At 42.2% G+C, this 12,620-nt stretch overlaps 1 gene segment (V, D, J or C); it reads right to left on the reverse strand.

Annotated features, from left to right (window-relative positions):
• Positions 1-222: 222 nt before the first annotated feature.
• On the reverse strand, positions 223-721 carry LOC132870008 (Ig kappa chain V region K29-213-like). The segment is given in 2 exon segments: positions 223-566; positions 665-721. Coding segments are annotated over 2 exon segments (369 nt in total).
• Positions 722-12,620: the final 11,899 nt, after the last annotated feature.

The following is a 12,620-nucleotide window of genomic DNA, read 5'->3' on the forward strand; positions in this document are numbered from 1 at the left end:
GATAAAGATAATTAGTAATCAGTGAATCAGAATGATCAGGACTTTGTTTGTCTGTCCACAGCTGAGAAAGGTGGACTCCTCTCACAGATGTGTGTGTATTAGTGAGTTAGTGTGGTGTGTTTTCTCTCGTCCACAGTGTGTGTCATTGTGCTGTATCACATCCTCCCCCTCAGCACCTGCAGTCGCTCCCAGCTGCAGCAGTGCTTCTCTGTGCACTCTCACTGACCCAGGTTTTTGTACGACGCTCTAACACTGTGTGAACACATAGCCACTATGATAACTCTGACAGTAGTAATCTCCTGCATCTTCAGTCTGGACTCCACTGATGGTCAGAGTGAAGTCAGTATTCGATCCACTGCCGCTGAAACGAGCTGGAGTCCCTGACTGTAAGGTAGTAGCCAAGTAGATCAGGGGTTTAGGAGCTTCTCCAGGTTTCTGCAGGTACCAGGCGAGTCTGTTACCATTATACACACTGCTACTGGTTCTACAGTTGATGGTGACTGTGTTTCCTGGAGCAACAGTTTGCACTGAAGGAGTCTGAGTCACAGTCACCTGACCTCTGGATCCTGAAGAGAAACATAGATTGTGTTTGTAAGCTCTAAAGTGGTGTAGAATTCGTATGAAATGAAGTGTGTGAGGCTGTGAGTTGATGTTAAACTCTCACCTTGAGTCCAGAGGGCCAGTGTGCAGATGAAGACGCTGATCAAAGTCATGGTTGCTGTGGGTGAAGTTGCTGAGCAGCAGCTCTCAGTCATGAAGTGTTAAAGTCACAGGGCTATAAACACTCGCAGAGCACTGAAGCATGGACTGATGATGCAAAGCGTGTGTGTGTGTGTGTGTGTGTGTGTGTGTGTACTGCAGTGTGATGGAGGTTTTTGTACGACGGTTTCATTAGAATGTATCACTGTGGTACACTTTTGGTGGAGGCTCCAAACTCATCGTGAACAGTAAGTGGGTTTTCTTCTTTGAGCAAGAAATTAATTTCAGGCTTCACAAACTAAAGTATAAATCAACTTAAAGTGAACAGATTATTTATGTTTATAATTGTGTAATTGATTTTATTGTGTGTTATTTTGCTCTGATGAGGAATACATTTCAGTATCAGAACAGATCCCATATCAATGTTCTTAAACATTCAATAAATACACAATTATTGATGTTAAATATGAAATAATTACACACTTGTGATAAATTCAACATGCAATAACTCTGCAGTTACTCTATAATAAACATTTAATAAATATAGTGACTGTGTGCTGATGTAAAATCCAGATGAAAGCTGCTGTGTGTGTTTGTGTTAAACGATGAATATTTCTGTCATCAGCTACATTTGTATTTGCTGCAGTTAAATGTGCTGAAGGTTTGAACTATAAAGTAATAAAACTTGTTCTAAAATTATTTTCCCAGATAAATTACAGAGTGGAACATGTTTGTTTTGTTGCTGCACTGAAACTGATGTCACATAATAAAGTAGTGAATGAAACTCAGTCATGAAGTCAGACTTTATTCGACTTAATTCCTCTGTAAGATCAGTCAGTTCCACAAAGTTGCAGAAATATTTCATCCTCATTTCTAATTGTGTGTGAATGAGGTGTCTATGATGTGTTTGTGTGTTTCTCCTCTCCAGCGGGTTCCACAGCTCCCTCCGTGTCTCTGCTCCCTCCGTCCCCTCTGCAGCTGTCTGAGGGATCAGCCTCGCTGCTCTGCCTGCTGTCTGGCTACTCTCCACAGGGGGCGCTGGTGAGCTGGACAGTGGACGGCTCAGAGGTGAAGAACGGGGTTCTGAGCAGCGCAGAAGTAGAGAAGAACGGCCGTTACAGCCGCAGCAGCACCCTGACCCTCAGCAAAGACCTCTGGGAAAAGGGGGAGGAGTTCCGCTGCACGGTCTCCCATAACAACGTCAATCATCCAGTCACGTTCAGAAAGAGTCAGTGTGAAGGCTAGTGGATCCAAGATAGAGTTTAACATGGAGCTGCTTATGATCCATCTACAATAGAGTTTCAATTCTACACAATGCTGACATTTCTGTCTTTCCTCTCTTCACTGTCCTGTTGCTCTTCCTGTAGTTTGTGCTGAAATAAAGCTGAATTTTGGACGTTGTCTGTTCTTTTATTGGAGTTAATAGTGATGATCAGTGTGATGAGAGAGTGTGATTAGCTGTAGATTCAGTGCTGTGTTTTGTGCTTCAGTGAGTTTGACTGAAGGAAGTTGAACATCTGGTGAAGTTTCTGCTCTATTCTGGGAGAAATGAAACGATTCCGTCCTGTTCATGCAAATCTCACTGACACCTCACTGCTCTCTCTCTCTCTCTCTCTCTCTCTCTCTCTCTCTCATCAAATGACTTTTTCATGAACCATATCTTGAACCTCACACCAACTGTTAAGTCCTGTTTTACCAACACATTGTCCTTTATATTCGCTCAGTCTCACAGACGTTTTCGGTGATCATGATCTACATTCTACACGAGTGTCTTTGGTTTTGCATTCAGGTTCTTTTCTCATGCAACTGCATCAACACACAAAGGATATATTTTCTAAAGTCCGAGATTGACTAGACCTATGTGCCGTATGTCTCAAACACAAATTTTTTGCAGTGAACAGGATGAACAGTTGTTTTTGCGTCAGATTATTTTCTCTTTCATTCTGAGATAGCCTACTTGCTATTGGTGCCATAATTAAAAGCAATGGTTCGGTTCACCAATTTGCTGTTTGACGGTTTACAGGATTATTGAGTCACACATTTTAACAAGAGCTTTGCCAGTCACTAAATCTCGACAATAGCACATCTGGCTCTGTTAGAAGACCTCGACACATCTGTAAGTTGTGAGAGGGGTTGTGAGGAGTGCAGGGATTTTTTCATGGAGAGGGACAAGTGGTGATTTATGGCCCTTTTCCACTACCCTTTTTCAGCTCACTTCAGCCCGACACGGCTCGCGTTTCGACTATCTAAGAACAGCACGACTCAGCTCGCTTCAGCCCTGCTCAGCCCCCAAAACTCGCATGGTTTTGGAGTGGGGCTGAAGCGAGCCAAACCGAGCCGAGTGAGGATAGGGGCGTGAGGAGACACTCCCCTGTGCACCGATTGGTGAGGAGGAGTGTCCTCACACGCCCACACACGCCCCGCGAGCACGCTGGGATCTGTAAACACTTTAAACCTGGAAGAAGGAGAATTACGAGAATTTCTGAAGCCTTATCCGCCTCGCCTCATCTATACGCTCTTGCCAGTATCTGTTGGCGTTGTCGGTCACAACAAGCCACAGCACCAAGACCAGCAACACTAACGACTCCGTGTCCTCCATGTTTATTGTTTACTCTCCGGGTCGTGAGACTACCGCTTTAAAGCTCACTGATGTCACTGTTTGCGCCGCCTAACGACATCACCTGACGTCCACCCACTTTCGCTAACTCCACCCAATGTGTCCACCCACTTCCAGCCAGCACGGTTCAGCGCAATTGTAGTCAAAATGCAACTCCAACAGCCCCGCTCAGCCCGACTCAGCCCAACTCAGCACAGCACGGCTCAGCCACGTTTGTAGTGGAAAAGCGGCATTAGTTGCTTTTGTCTCCCAAAGCGTCCAGGTTGATGGTGTGGCAGCACAGGGAGCGGAGGACACTTACTTTTTCTCTCTCTCTGTCTGTCTCTCAGCTCAGGGTTTCCTGGCTCTCTGGGCCTCCAGGCCAGTTTGTCTAGCTGAAGGCTGAACACCACTGATGCCTGGCTCCGATTAAACTGAAACTTCATTAAAATGTGGATATATATTTCAACAACAACAACAACAACAACAACAACAACAAAAATCTCCACAACTATTTAATTTTTGGTGGCCAGTTTGAGATTTGACCCTTTTTTCTTCACTGAGATGTAAATATTTCTGATATAAGTGATTATATTAGACTACTTTTATAGAGGATAAAATGTCGGCTCTATATATCATGGATGTAGAAGTTAAATATTGAACCATCAGCTGTACTTTGATTGTTGATGGAAATGCTCTTGACCCCAGCAGTGATTTCTTTCCACACTGCATTTTTCTGACTTCCTATGATGCTACTTTTCAGCCTGCAAAATATAAATAATTTGTTCATTTGGAAAATGTATATATTCCTCATTTAAATGTTTTTACACAGCGTTCATGGTCAGCAGTTTTAATTAGTTTGACTACAGATGAATAAACTTAATTTCATCATGAAAAAACTTGTGCAAATTCATCAGATATATCAGTAATTATCTTATTCATTTTCTTATTTGTTTCTGCGCTGTGTTGGCCAGGATGAGGTGAAGCAGTCTATGTTTGGGGCATCGTTTCTATTCCTTTCATCCATGGAGGTGAGCAGATCGAATCCTAAACATGGCTACTCAGACACCCAGGGGGCTGCTGAACTCCACTGCTGCTTTCTTCCAGCAGAGAGACCCTATGCCCTCGGCCGCCTGTGTGCAGGTTCGTGACTACAGCTTCCAGTGTTTCCACAGCTTCCAGTGTTTCCACAGCTTCCAGTGCTTCCACAGCTAGAGCTTCGCCATTTGCCCTTCACCACAGGACTTGAATTTGAATTTGAAGTAATGACTTTTGTGTGTGTGACTTGGATTAGAGTGAAGGGGAGTCAATCTCTCTTCCCAACTTGACTGGGTTCGAGGGCAAGACAGAATCAAAAGGTTTGGAGCTAGGTCAGTATGCAGTGGCTGGCCAACAGTGATCTACGTGTTGCACTGTGCCCTGATTGTGCTCAAAAAAAAAATGCTTTGCTGGGTCCGTTTTTCTCCCCATTAAACCATCAGGTGGTCTCCTCCACACAGTCTGCCGAGTCCAGTCTTGGGGTGTAACCCTGACCAGGGGGAGCGAGGGGTTACTAGTGCTGCTCAAGGCACCAGCCTGGGCTAGTAGAGGGAAGGAGATGCCTTACTACTCCATTGCATGGTGGTTTAGGAAGGCACATGCCCACTGCCCGAATACAGATTCATGTACAGATTCATCATGATCTACAGTTTACACGCGTGGCTTTGCTTATGCATTCAGGTTCTATTCTAATGCAACTGCATCAACACACAAATGTTATATTTTGTAAAGGCCTACATTGACGAGGCCGATGTGTCATATGTCCCAAATATAAATTTTCAAATTATTTGCAGTTAGTATGATTAACAGTATTTTGGCATGAGATTAATTTCTCTTTCATTCTGATATTAGCAGCCTGGCACTGGTGAGACAATTACATGCAATTAAAATTAAGTGATTAAAAGTAATGGTAATGCTCACTGATTTACAGTGTAATTGTCACGCTCCCGGGCTCACCTAACACTCAGGACTCCACTTCCCACAATCCCCCTGACACACCTGTCACTACCGCGTGCACTCCATCAGCCAACCCGGAGCCACTTCCTAGGAGTGGCTCCCCCGAGTTCTAATTATCATCACCTGCACCTCTTTGTCTATATCTGTATTTATACCCCTCTGTTTGTTTTACTCTTTGCACAGTATTGCCTCCACATTTTCGTGAGCCTTCTGAGCGGTTCGATTTCTGATTGCATTCCTGTTTATGACCCTTTTTGCCTTCTGGTTTCTTCCCATTTCGCCGAGCCCTTGTGTTTGTTTGCTCGTCTCTCTCGCTTCCCGGTTTCTCGATCCTCGCCTGTTTTCGACTCCGATTTGCCGAGGCCTTGTGTTTATCTTGCCTGTGTTTTTCTGATTCCCGGTTCTTGGACTATTGCCTGTTTCCTGACCATGATTTGTCTAGCCCTCGTTACTGTGTTAGATTTGTGATTATTGACCTGGACTGGCTTTTGTACATTGTCTTCTCTCACTGTGTTCATTAAAGCCTTGAGTTTATTTTTAATCCGCGAGTGTCTGGTTTGTCACAGCCGCGTTACAGTAATGGCTGTGCTAATATCTGATTCTTATTCAGATATTTAAACAAGAGCTTTGTTTATCATTAAATCGCGACAATGGCACATCTGGCTCTGTTAGAAGGCCTCTACACATCTGTAAGTTGTGAGAGGGTTTTTCAGGAGTGCAGAGATTTTTTTTTTATAGAGAGTGACAAGTGGCTTTTAATTTGCTTTTGTCTTCCAAAGCATCCAGGGTGATGGTGTGGCAGCACAGGGAGTGGAGGACACGTTTATTCTCTCTCTCTCTCTCTCTCTCTCTCTCTCTCTCAGCTCATGGTTTCCTGGCTCTCTGGGACTCCAGCATGGACGTCACTAGGATTGAGAGATGGGCGGGGCTTAGCCCCAGGAGTATGTTCAGAAATGCGCGTGCGCGCTGAAATTTTTTTTATTGCTCCTACATAGGCTTCATCAATTATTCATTATTTGAAGAACATTTATCAGAATCTGTTATCTGGATCACTTTCTTTTTCTACCCTGCTATTTCTCTCCTAAGTCTTCAGGATATCTTCTTTATATTAACAAAATAAGTCTAAATCAGTTCATTAGAGGCTGGGGCTATGTTTATGAAGAAAGATGTTTGCAAAGATCTCCATCAATGCATTTGTTAAAAATTAATTAGGTTATATTCCAAATAAAGCTATTTATTTCAGTCTGATGCACTGAACAGGAGACAACATAATGGTGTGGTGCTTTATTTAATTAGTTTCGTTACAACTAGCTTAGTTCAAAATCCTAGTGAAATCTGACAGTACAGACAAATATGAATGTTTCTCAAACATTTATTCTGCCAAATGAGAATACAGTATACCTTAACCCTTTGGGGGACACTTAGTTTTCAGAGCAGATATCAAACAAATAAATAAGCTTCAACTGATAGTGAAGTTTAGAAAGAAAATTTACTCATCATTTCTGTCCTATTTCAAAAACAGCTTTCATTATTTAAGTGCTAGCTAGAGCTACTTTACGAGATGGGCTAAAACACAAAGAAAAAAACTAAGGTCTTACTTGGAAGGGTAGTCCCTGAGCCCCTAACACTGAGGTAACTGCAACAATTCGCTTCAGATCGTCCCTTCTCTCTGCTATCTCATGTGCATTTGCAGACACCATCATCTGTACAACATCTCCCTGTTGGCTAGTTGCCTGATATCCTTTCCATGCAACAACACTGTCCTTATGGGACTGTGTCACGTCATGCTTATTAAAGACAGACAAAGCTTTTTTTTTCCAATTTCTGCAACCACAACTGACCAAAGCATCATGCTTGATGTTTTTGCCAAACACTCTGCATGGGAAGCAGAAAGCAGCATTCAGGTTGACTGAATACTCTAACCATGTGTACTTCGCAAACCAGCTGTGGTGAAATGCCCTCTTCTGTGTACCAAAGATGTCTTGTGGATAGCTATTCAGCTTTACCTGTCTGGGCCCTGTGTCTTTATCACCTAAATCACTAAGAGAAGATGCTGCAGCTTCTTGATCCTTTTCTTCCTCTTGGCCTCCTTGCTCACCTTCTGTCTCTGTTTCAGTTTCTTCTCTCTCTAGATCTATTTGCTCGACCTCCTCTGGATCTGGATTCACTTCCTCTCTCTGGCTTGAACTTGCCTGATGCTCATTTTCCTCCTCAGCCTCTCCTGCCTCACCCTTCAAGGAGTTCAAAAACAAAATTAACATGATGAAACTCTGAAGTTAAATTAATATCATATCTTCCAAGATTGCTAGATGACGTTGGATATGGGGTTAGCCTACCACCAAAATAAATGCATTGGCCGATTATCTGACATGGCAATGTACAGGAGGCCTACAGTAGCCTATGACTGTTCTCATTAAATTAAATTATTATAAAATAATCATTAATTCATGAAATATTTTGTTGTGTAGGCCTACTGTATGTAAGCTGGCCTATCTTTAACATCCAATGAGACTAGTTTAGACTATAGGCTAAGCCTAGACAGGGAATACAAGTCACGTTGGCCAGAACTGAATATGAAATAAGGGGCTAGTTTATGCCATGCAAGATGGTTAATTCAACAGAAACAGAGGTGCACTAAAGGCGTTGATCAGACAGGAGCAGACAGGGGTGGACTGGCAATCTGTGCATTCTGGAAAAGTCCAGAACAGCTGTCCAGTCTACGGCCATCGGTCCTGTTTCATAACCAAAATTTTCAGTCTATCAACTAACAACAGGTGGCACTAAGATGATTATTTAATCTGTCAATCATTATTCCATAGGTCGTTACAGCCTGGAGCAGTTTTTCAGTTACCACCCCCAGTAAAAGCCCAAAAACCTGTTCATCTGTTCATCTGTAAATGGGTTTTGTTATGACAAAAAAAAATGTTATTAAAATAGTTCATCTGTGTGGGTTTTGTTATGACAGACAATATACCACTATAGCACTTTACTATAGCACTATAGTATAGTATACTATAGTATAGTGGGCCTATTTGGGGGGAAAGTCCAGGGCCGATTTTTGGTCCCAGTCCGTCCCTGGGAGCAGCTGAGTGGGCCATCGCTTGCCATTTGCTTTTATCCAAGCTTGATTAAGGCATATAAATATGGGGATTACTTTATTTTCACTCTTACATCATTCAACTGGAGGTGGATAGCCTACTGTGCATGTTGTCTTTTTTCTTTTTAATTCTGTGTTTTTTTGATAGCCTGCACATCAGTGCTGATATGGTGACTTCTGACCAGGGGTGTCAGAAGCATGTTTAATGTGGGGGGGACGCATTGGTGGGGGGTCTGGGGGTCTTCTCCCAGAAAATTTTTAATTAATTAGATGCCATTTCCTGCATTCTGGTGTATTTTAACAGGTTGTTAAACACCTAAGTCACTTAATTCAATGACTATTTTAGAGACTCAACAATAAGTCATCATTCAACTAGTCCATATATTCATCAGCCTGTTTTTAAACCCACTGCTACGCCTAAAATAACGAGATGACTGTGACACAGTTTATCACCAACAATGACTTTATGGGTGCATTTTACTTTTTATTTTGTGTTTTCTATTTAGTTTTAGATGCAACACAACATGCCACTGTGCCAAGCAATAGTGACACTCAACTGTATGTTTAAAAATAAGAATATTCATAATCTCACACAATGAACAGGCATGACATGGCATCATGCAAACTTCATAACACAAAATCACACTGTGTCAAGCAACGGTGACACATAAAAAATAACTTCACACAATGAACAGGTGCCATTTTGTTCACCACCAACAGTGACTTCAGTGGGTGCATTTTACTTTTTTCTGATTTAGTGATACTCATAACAAAAATGGCATGGCATCATGCAGTCTTCATAACACAAAATTACACTATTGTCGTGGTTTGCGCATAGGGAACAGCGCAGGGGACAGGGCCCGACGAGCTGAGGTGGATAAACTCCTAGAAAATTGTGATATTTTATGTTTGCAGGAGACATTCCTCGCCAAACAGGATTTGGGAGGGCTGAACTGTATTCATGATGATTTTCACGGTGCGGGGGAGTCGACCACGGATCTCTCCCAGAGTATCATCAGGGGGAGAATCCCGGGGGGTGTGGCCATCCTGTGGCATAAAAAGCTTGACTCCGTAATTAATGTCGTCAGACTGGAAACTGACTGGTGCATTGGGCTCCAGGTCAGGATGTACAACAGGGAGTTTATTATTTTGAATGTCTATACACCGTATGAGTCTAGCCATAATGATGATGAATATGTTTGTAAACTGGAATTTATCAATTGTTTTATTGCCGATAACTGCTGCACAACTGTTTTTGTAATGGGAGACATGAATGCAGATATTTCTGATATTTCTTCCCCTTTTGCTAAACATATGCTAAGGATGTGTGATGAAAATAAGCTGGTGTTATCTAGTCAGTTGCTTTAATCTGAGGATAGCTTCACTTACTATAGTGAGGCCCACAAAACAACAAGTTGGCTTGATCATGTGATATGCACTGCGGATGCTCATGCCACGCTGGAACATATGAAAGTACTTTATGATGCAACCACAACTGATCATTTCCCTATAGAGATCGTACTAGACACTGGTAGCCTCCCTGAGACTTTGAGGGAGGACAATATCGGAAATAGGGAAAAGGTTGACTGGATTAAACTTTCCTCAGAGGATGTATCTTTGTATTATGGAAGATCAGATGCACTCTTGAGTAAAATAGAACTGCCTATGCATGCTATTCTATGCACCAATGTTACTTGTAAGAACATTCATCATTGTGTTGATCTCTGTGAGTTTTACAACTGTATTGTGGATGCCTTAGTAGAGGCTAGTAAACCGCTTCTCACTTATTTTAATAAAGCTAAGAACATTAAGCCTGGCTGGAACAGGTATGTTGCTGGCCCCCATGCAGAAGCTAAGGCGGCCCATAAGGCCTGGGTTATGGCTGGTAGACCTAGGCAGGGGCCTGTTTTAGAACATAAAAAGGCAACTAATCTAAGATACAAATATGCAGTGCGTTATGTGGGTAATCATGAGCAAGCCCTGAGAGCAGACCTCATGGCTGGGGAACTGCTTGACAATAATGTCATTGGTTTTTGGAAAGAAGTCAAAAACATAAATAGGGGGAAAACACCACTGCCATGTAACATTGAAGGGGTATCCGGTGGGGAAAACATTACAGAACTATGGAGGCAGCATTATGCTGCTCTATTCAACTGCATTAAAAGTGAACCTTACTGTACAGGTAACATAGAGGAGGAGGTGGTACACATCTGCCCCTCTGAGATTTTCCAAGCTATAAAGCAGCTAGCTGATGGCAAAGCATGTGGTTTGGATAATATCACTGCAGAGCACCTGAAGCTAGCTAGCCCTAGGGTAGCAGTGTTACTATCCATATGTCTTACAGGGTTGATGACACACGGCATCCTTCCAGATTCTATGCTGACCGTTGTCCTTGTTCCAGTTATTAAAGACAAGGCTGGCAAGGTAGGGAGTATGGACAATTATCGGCCTATTGCTCTGGCCAGCATATTGTCTAAAGTGCTAGCAAGGGTCTTAATTTACAAACTTGGGGACCTTATCTGCACTACTGATAACCAATTTGGCTTTAAGAGTAAGCACAGTACGGATATGTGTATTTATGCACTAAAAGAAGTTGTGGAAAAATACAGAGGGCAGGGGTCAACAATGCTGGTGGGCTTTATTGATGCTTCTAAGGCGTTCGATCGAGTGAACCATCATAAACTCTTCACTAAGTTGGAGCAAAGGGGTGTCCCAAGATGCATAATATGTATTTTGGCATATTGGTACGACAGGCAAACTATGCAGGTTAAATGGGGTAATGTATTATCCTCTCCCTTTAAAGTAGGCAATGGGGTGCAACAGGGTGGGCTTCTATCCCCAAGCCTATTTAGCCTGTACATGGATGACCTGTCAAGGCAGCTGAGAGAATGCAGAAGAGGGTGTATAATAGGGAACACCTTAATCAATCATATCATGTATGCTGATGACTTAGCTATTATATCTCCCAGTAGTGCAGGATTCCAACTGCTCCTCAATATATGTTCAGACTATGGGGTCAAGTTTGACATAAAGTATAATGCTAAGAAGAGCATAGTAATGATATGTAGGACCAAGGAGGATAAACACCTTAACTTTCCACCATTCCAATTATCTGGGCAAATCTTGTCTGTGTGCTCCAGTGCTAAATATTTAGGCCATATCATTAATGATAAAATGGAGGATGATGCTGATATGCTTAGACAGAGAAGGACTTTGTATGTCCAAGCCAATGTGTTGGTGAGAAAATTTTACTACTGCTCTGATGAGGTGAAGGTGAACTTGTTCAGAGCATACTGCACCCCTATGTACACAGCTCACCTCTGGATAAGGTATAAGAAGGAGAGTCTGCGCAAACTTCAGGTTGCGTATAACGATTGTCTTAGAATCCTGCTTAAGAAGCCCAGGGGTAGTAGTGCCAGCAAGCTGTTCTGTGAAGTAAGGGTAGCCACCTTTCAGGCCACCCTGAGAGGACTGATGTATAAATTCATAGGCAGGTTGCAGGGGTCCCAGAATAATCTCCTTATAGAGTTGACCAATCCTAGGTGCAGTTCTGTAAGATATCAATCCTATATATGGAAACACTGGTATCTGTGTCTATTGTAGGAGGGGTAAAATGATATTTAATTCTGTTTTTAATAATTGTACTTTTCTTAATGTATGTATCTTTTGTAGTAATGAACTTGTGCCAGTACTTTTTAATACGAGGTGATTTTGTACCTGATACACTGTACTGTATGTTGTGTATTTGTATTGTATGTGTTTTTTTTAATGTCAATGTTGGACGTTGGAGTCTGCAATAAAAACTTGATGACTATGTCAAGCAACGACACATAAAAGAGAACTTCACACAATGAACAAGTGCAGTTTTGTCAACCTACATGCAATGGTGGTACAGTAACATTTACAGATCAGTATAACAAATAGATTTATAGATAGAACTCCTTCTTACATTGGTGCCACCACAATTTCTACCACTTCATAACTTTTATCCCCCTTTCCTTCACAATCCACCTGGAATAACATCCATCTCTCTCCATTGCTTTCCTTTCTACTATTCCTTCCCCATACACTGATTTCCCATCTTACTTTCCAGAAAACTGGCAAAGACCAGACAAAACAAGTTCTTCAAATCACAACAGGGAATCAGTAAATATCATCAGAGCAGACTTGACCTCATTCTTGGCATTACAGTAAGGTCGGCCTACTGGGTTTGAATTAAATGATAGCTAACGT

The sequence above is a fragment of the Neoarius graeffei genome, chromosome 21, assembly GCF_027579695.1.
Source record: "Neoarius graeffei isolate fNeoGra1 chromosome 21, fNeoGra1.pri, whole genome shotgun sequence".
Lineage (NCBI taxonomy): Eukaryota > Metazoa > Chordata > Actinopteri > Siluriformes > Ariidae > Neoarius > Neoarius graeffei.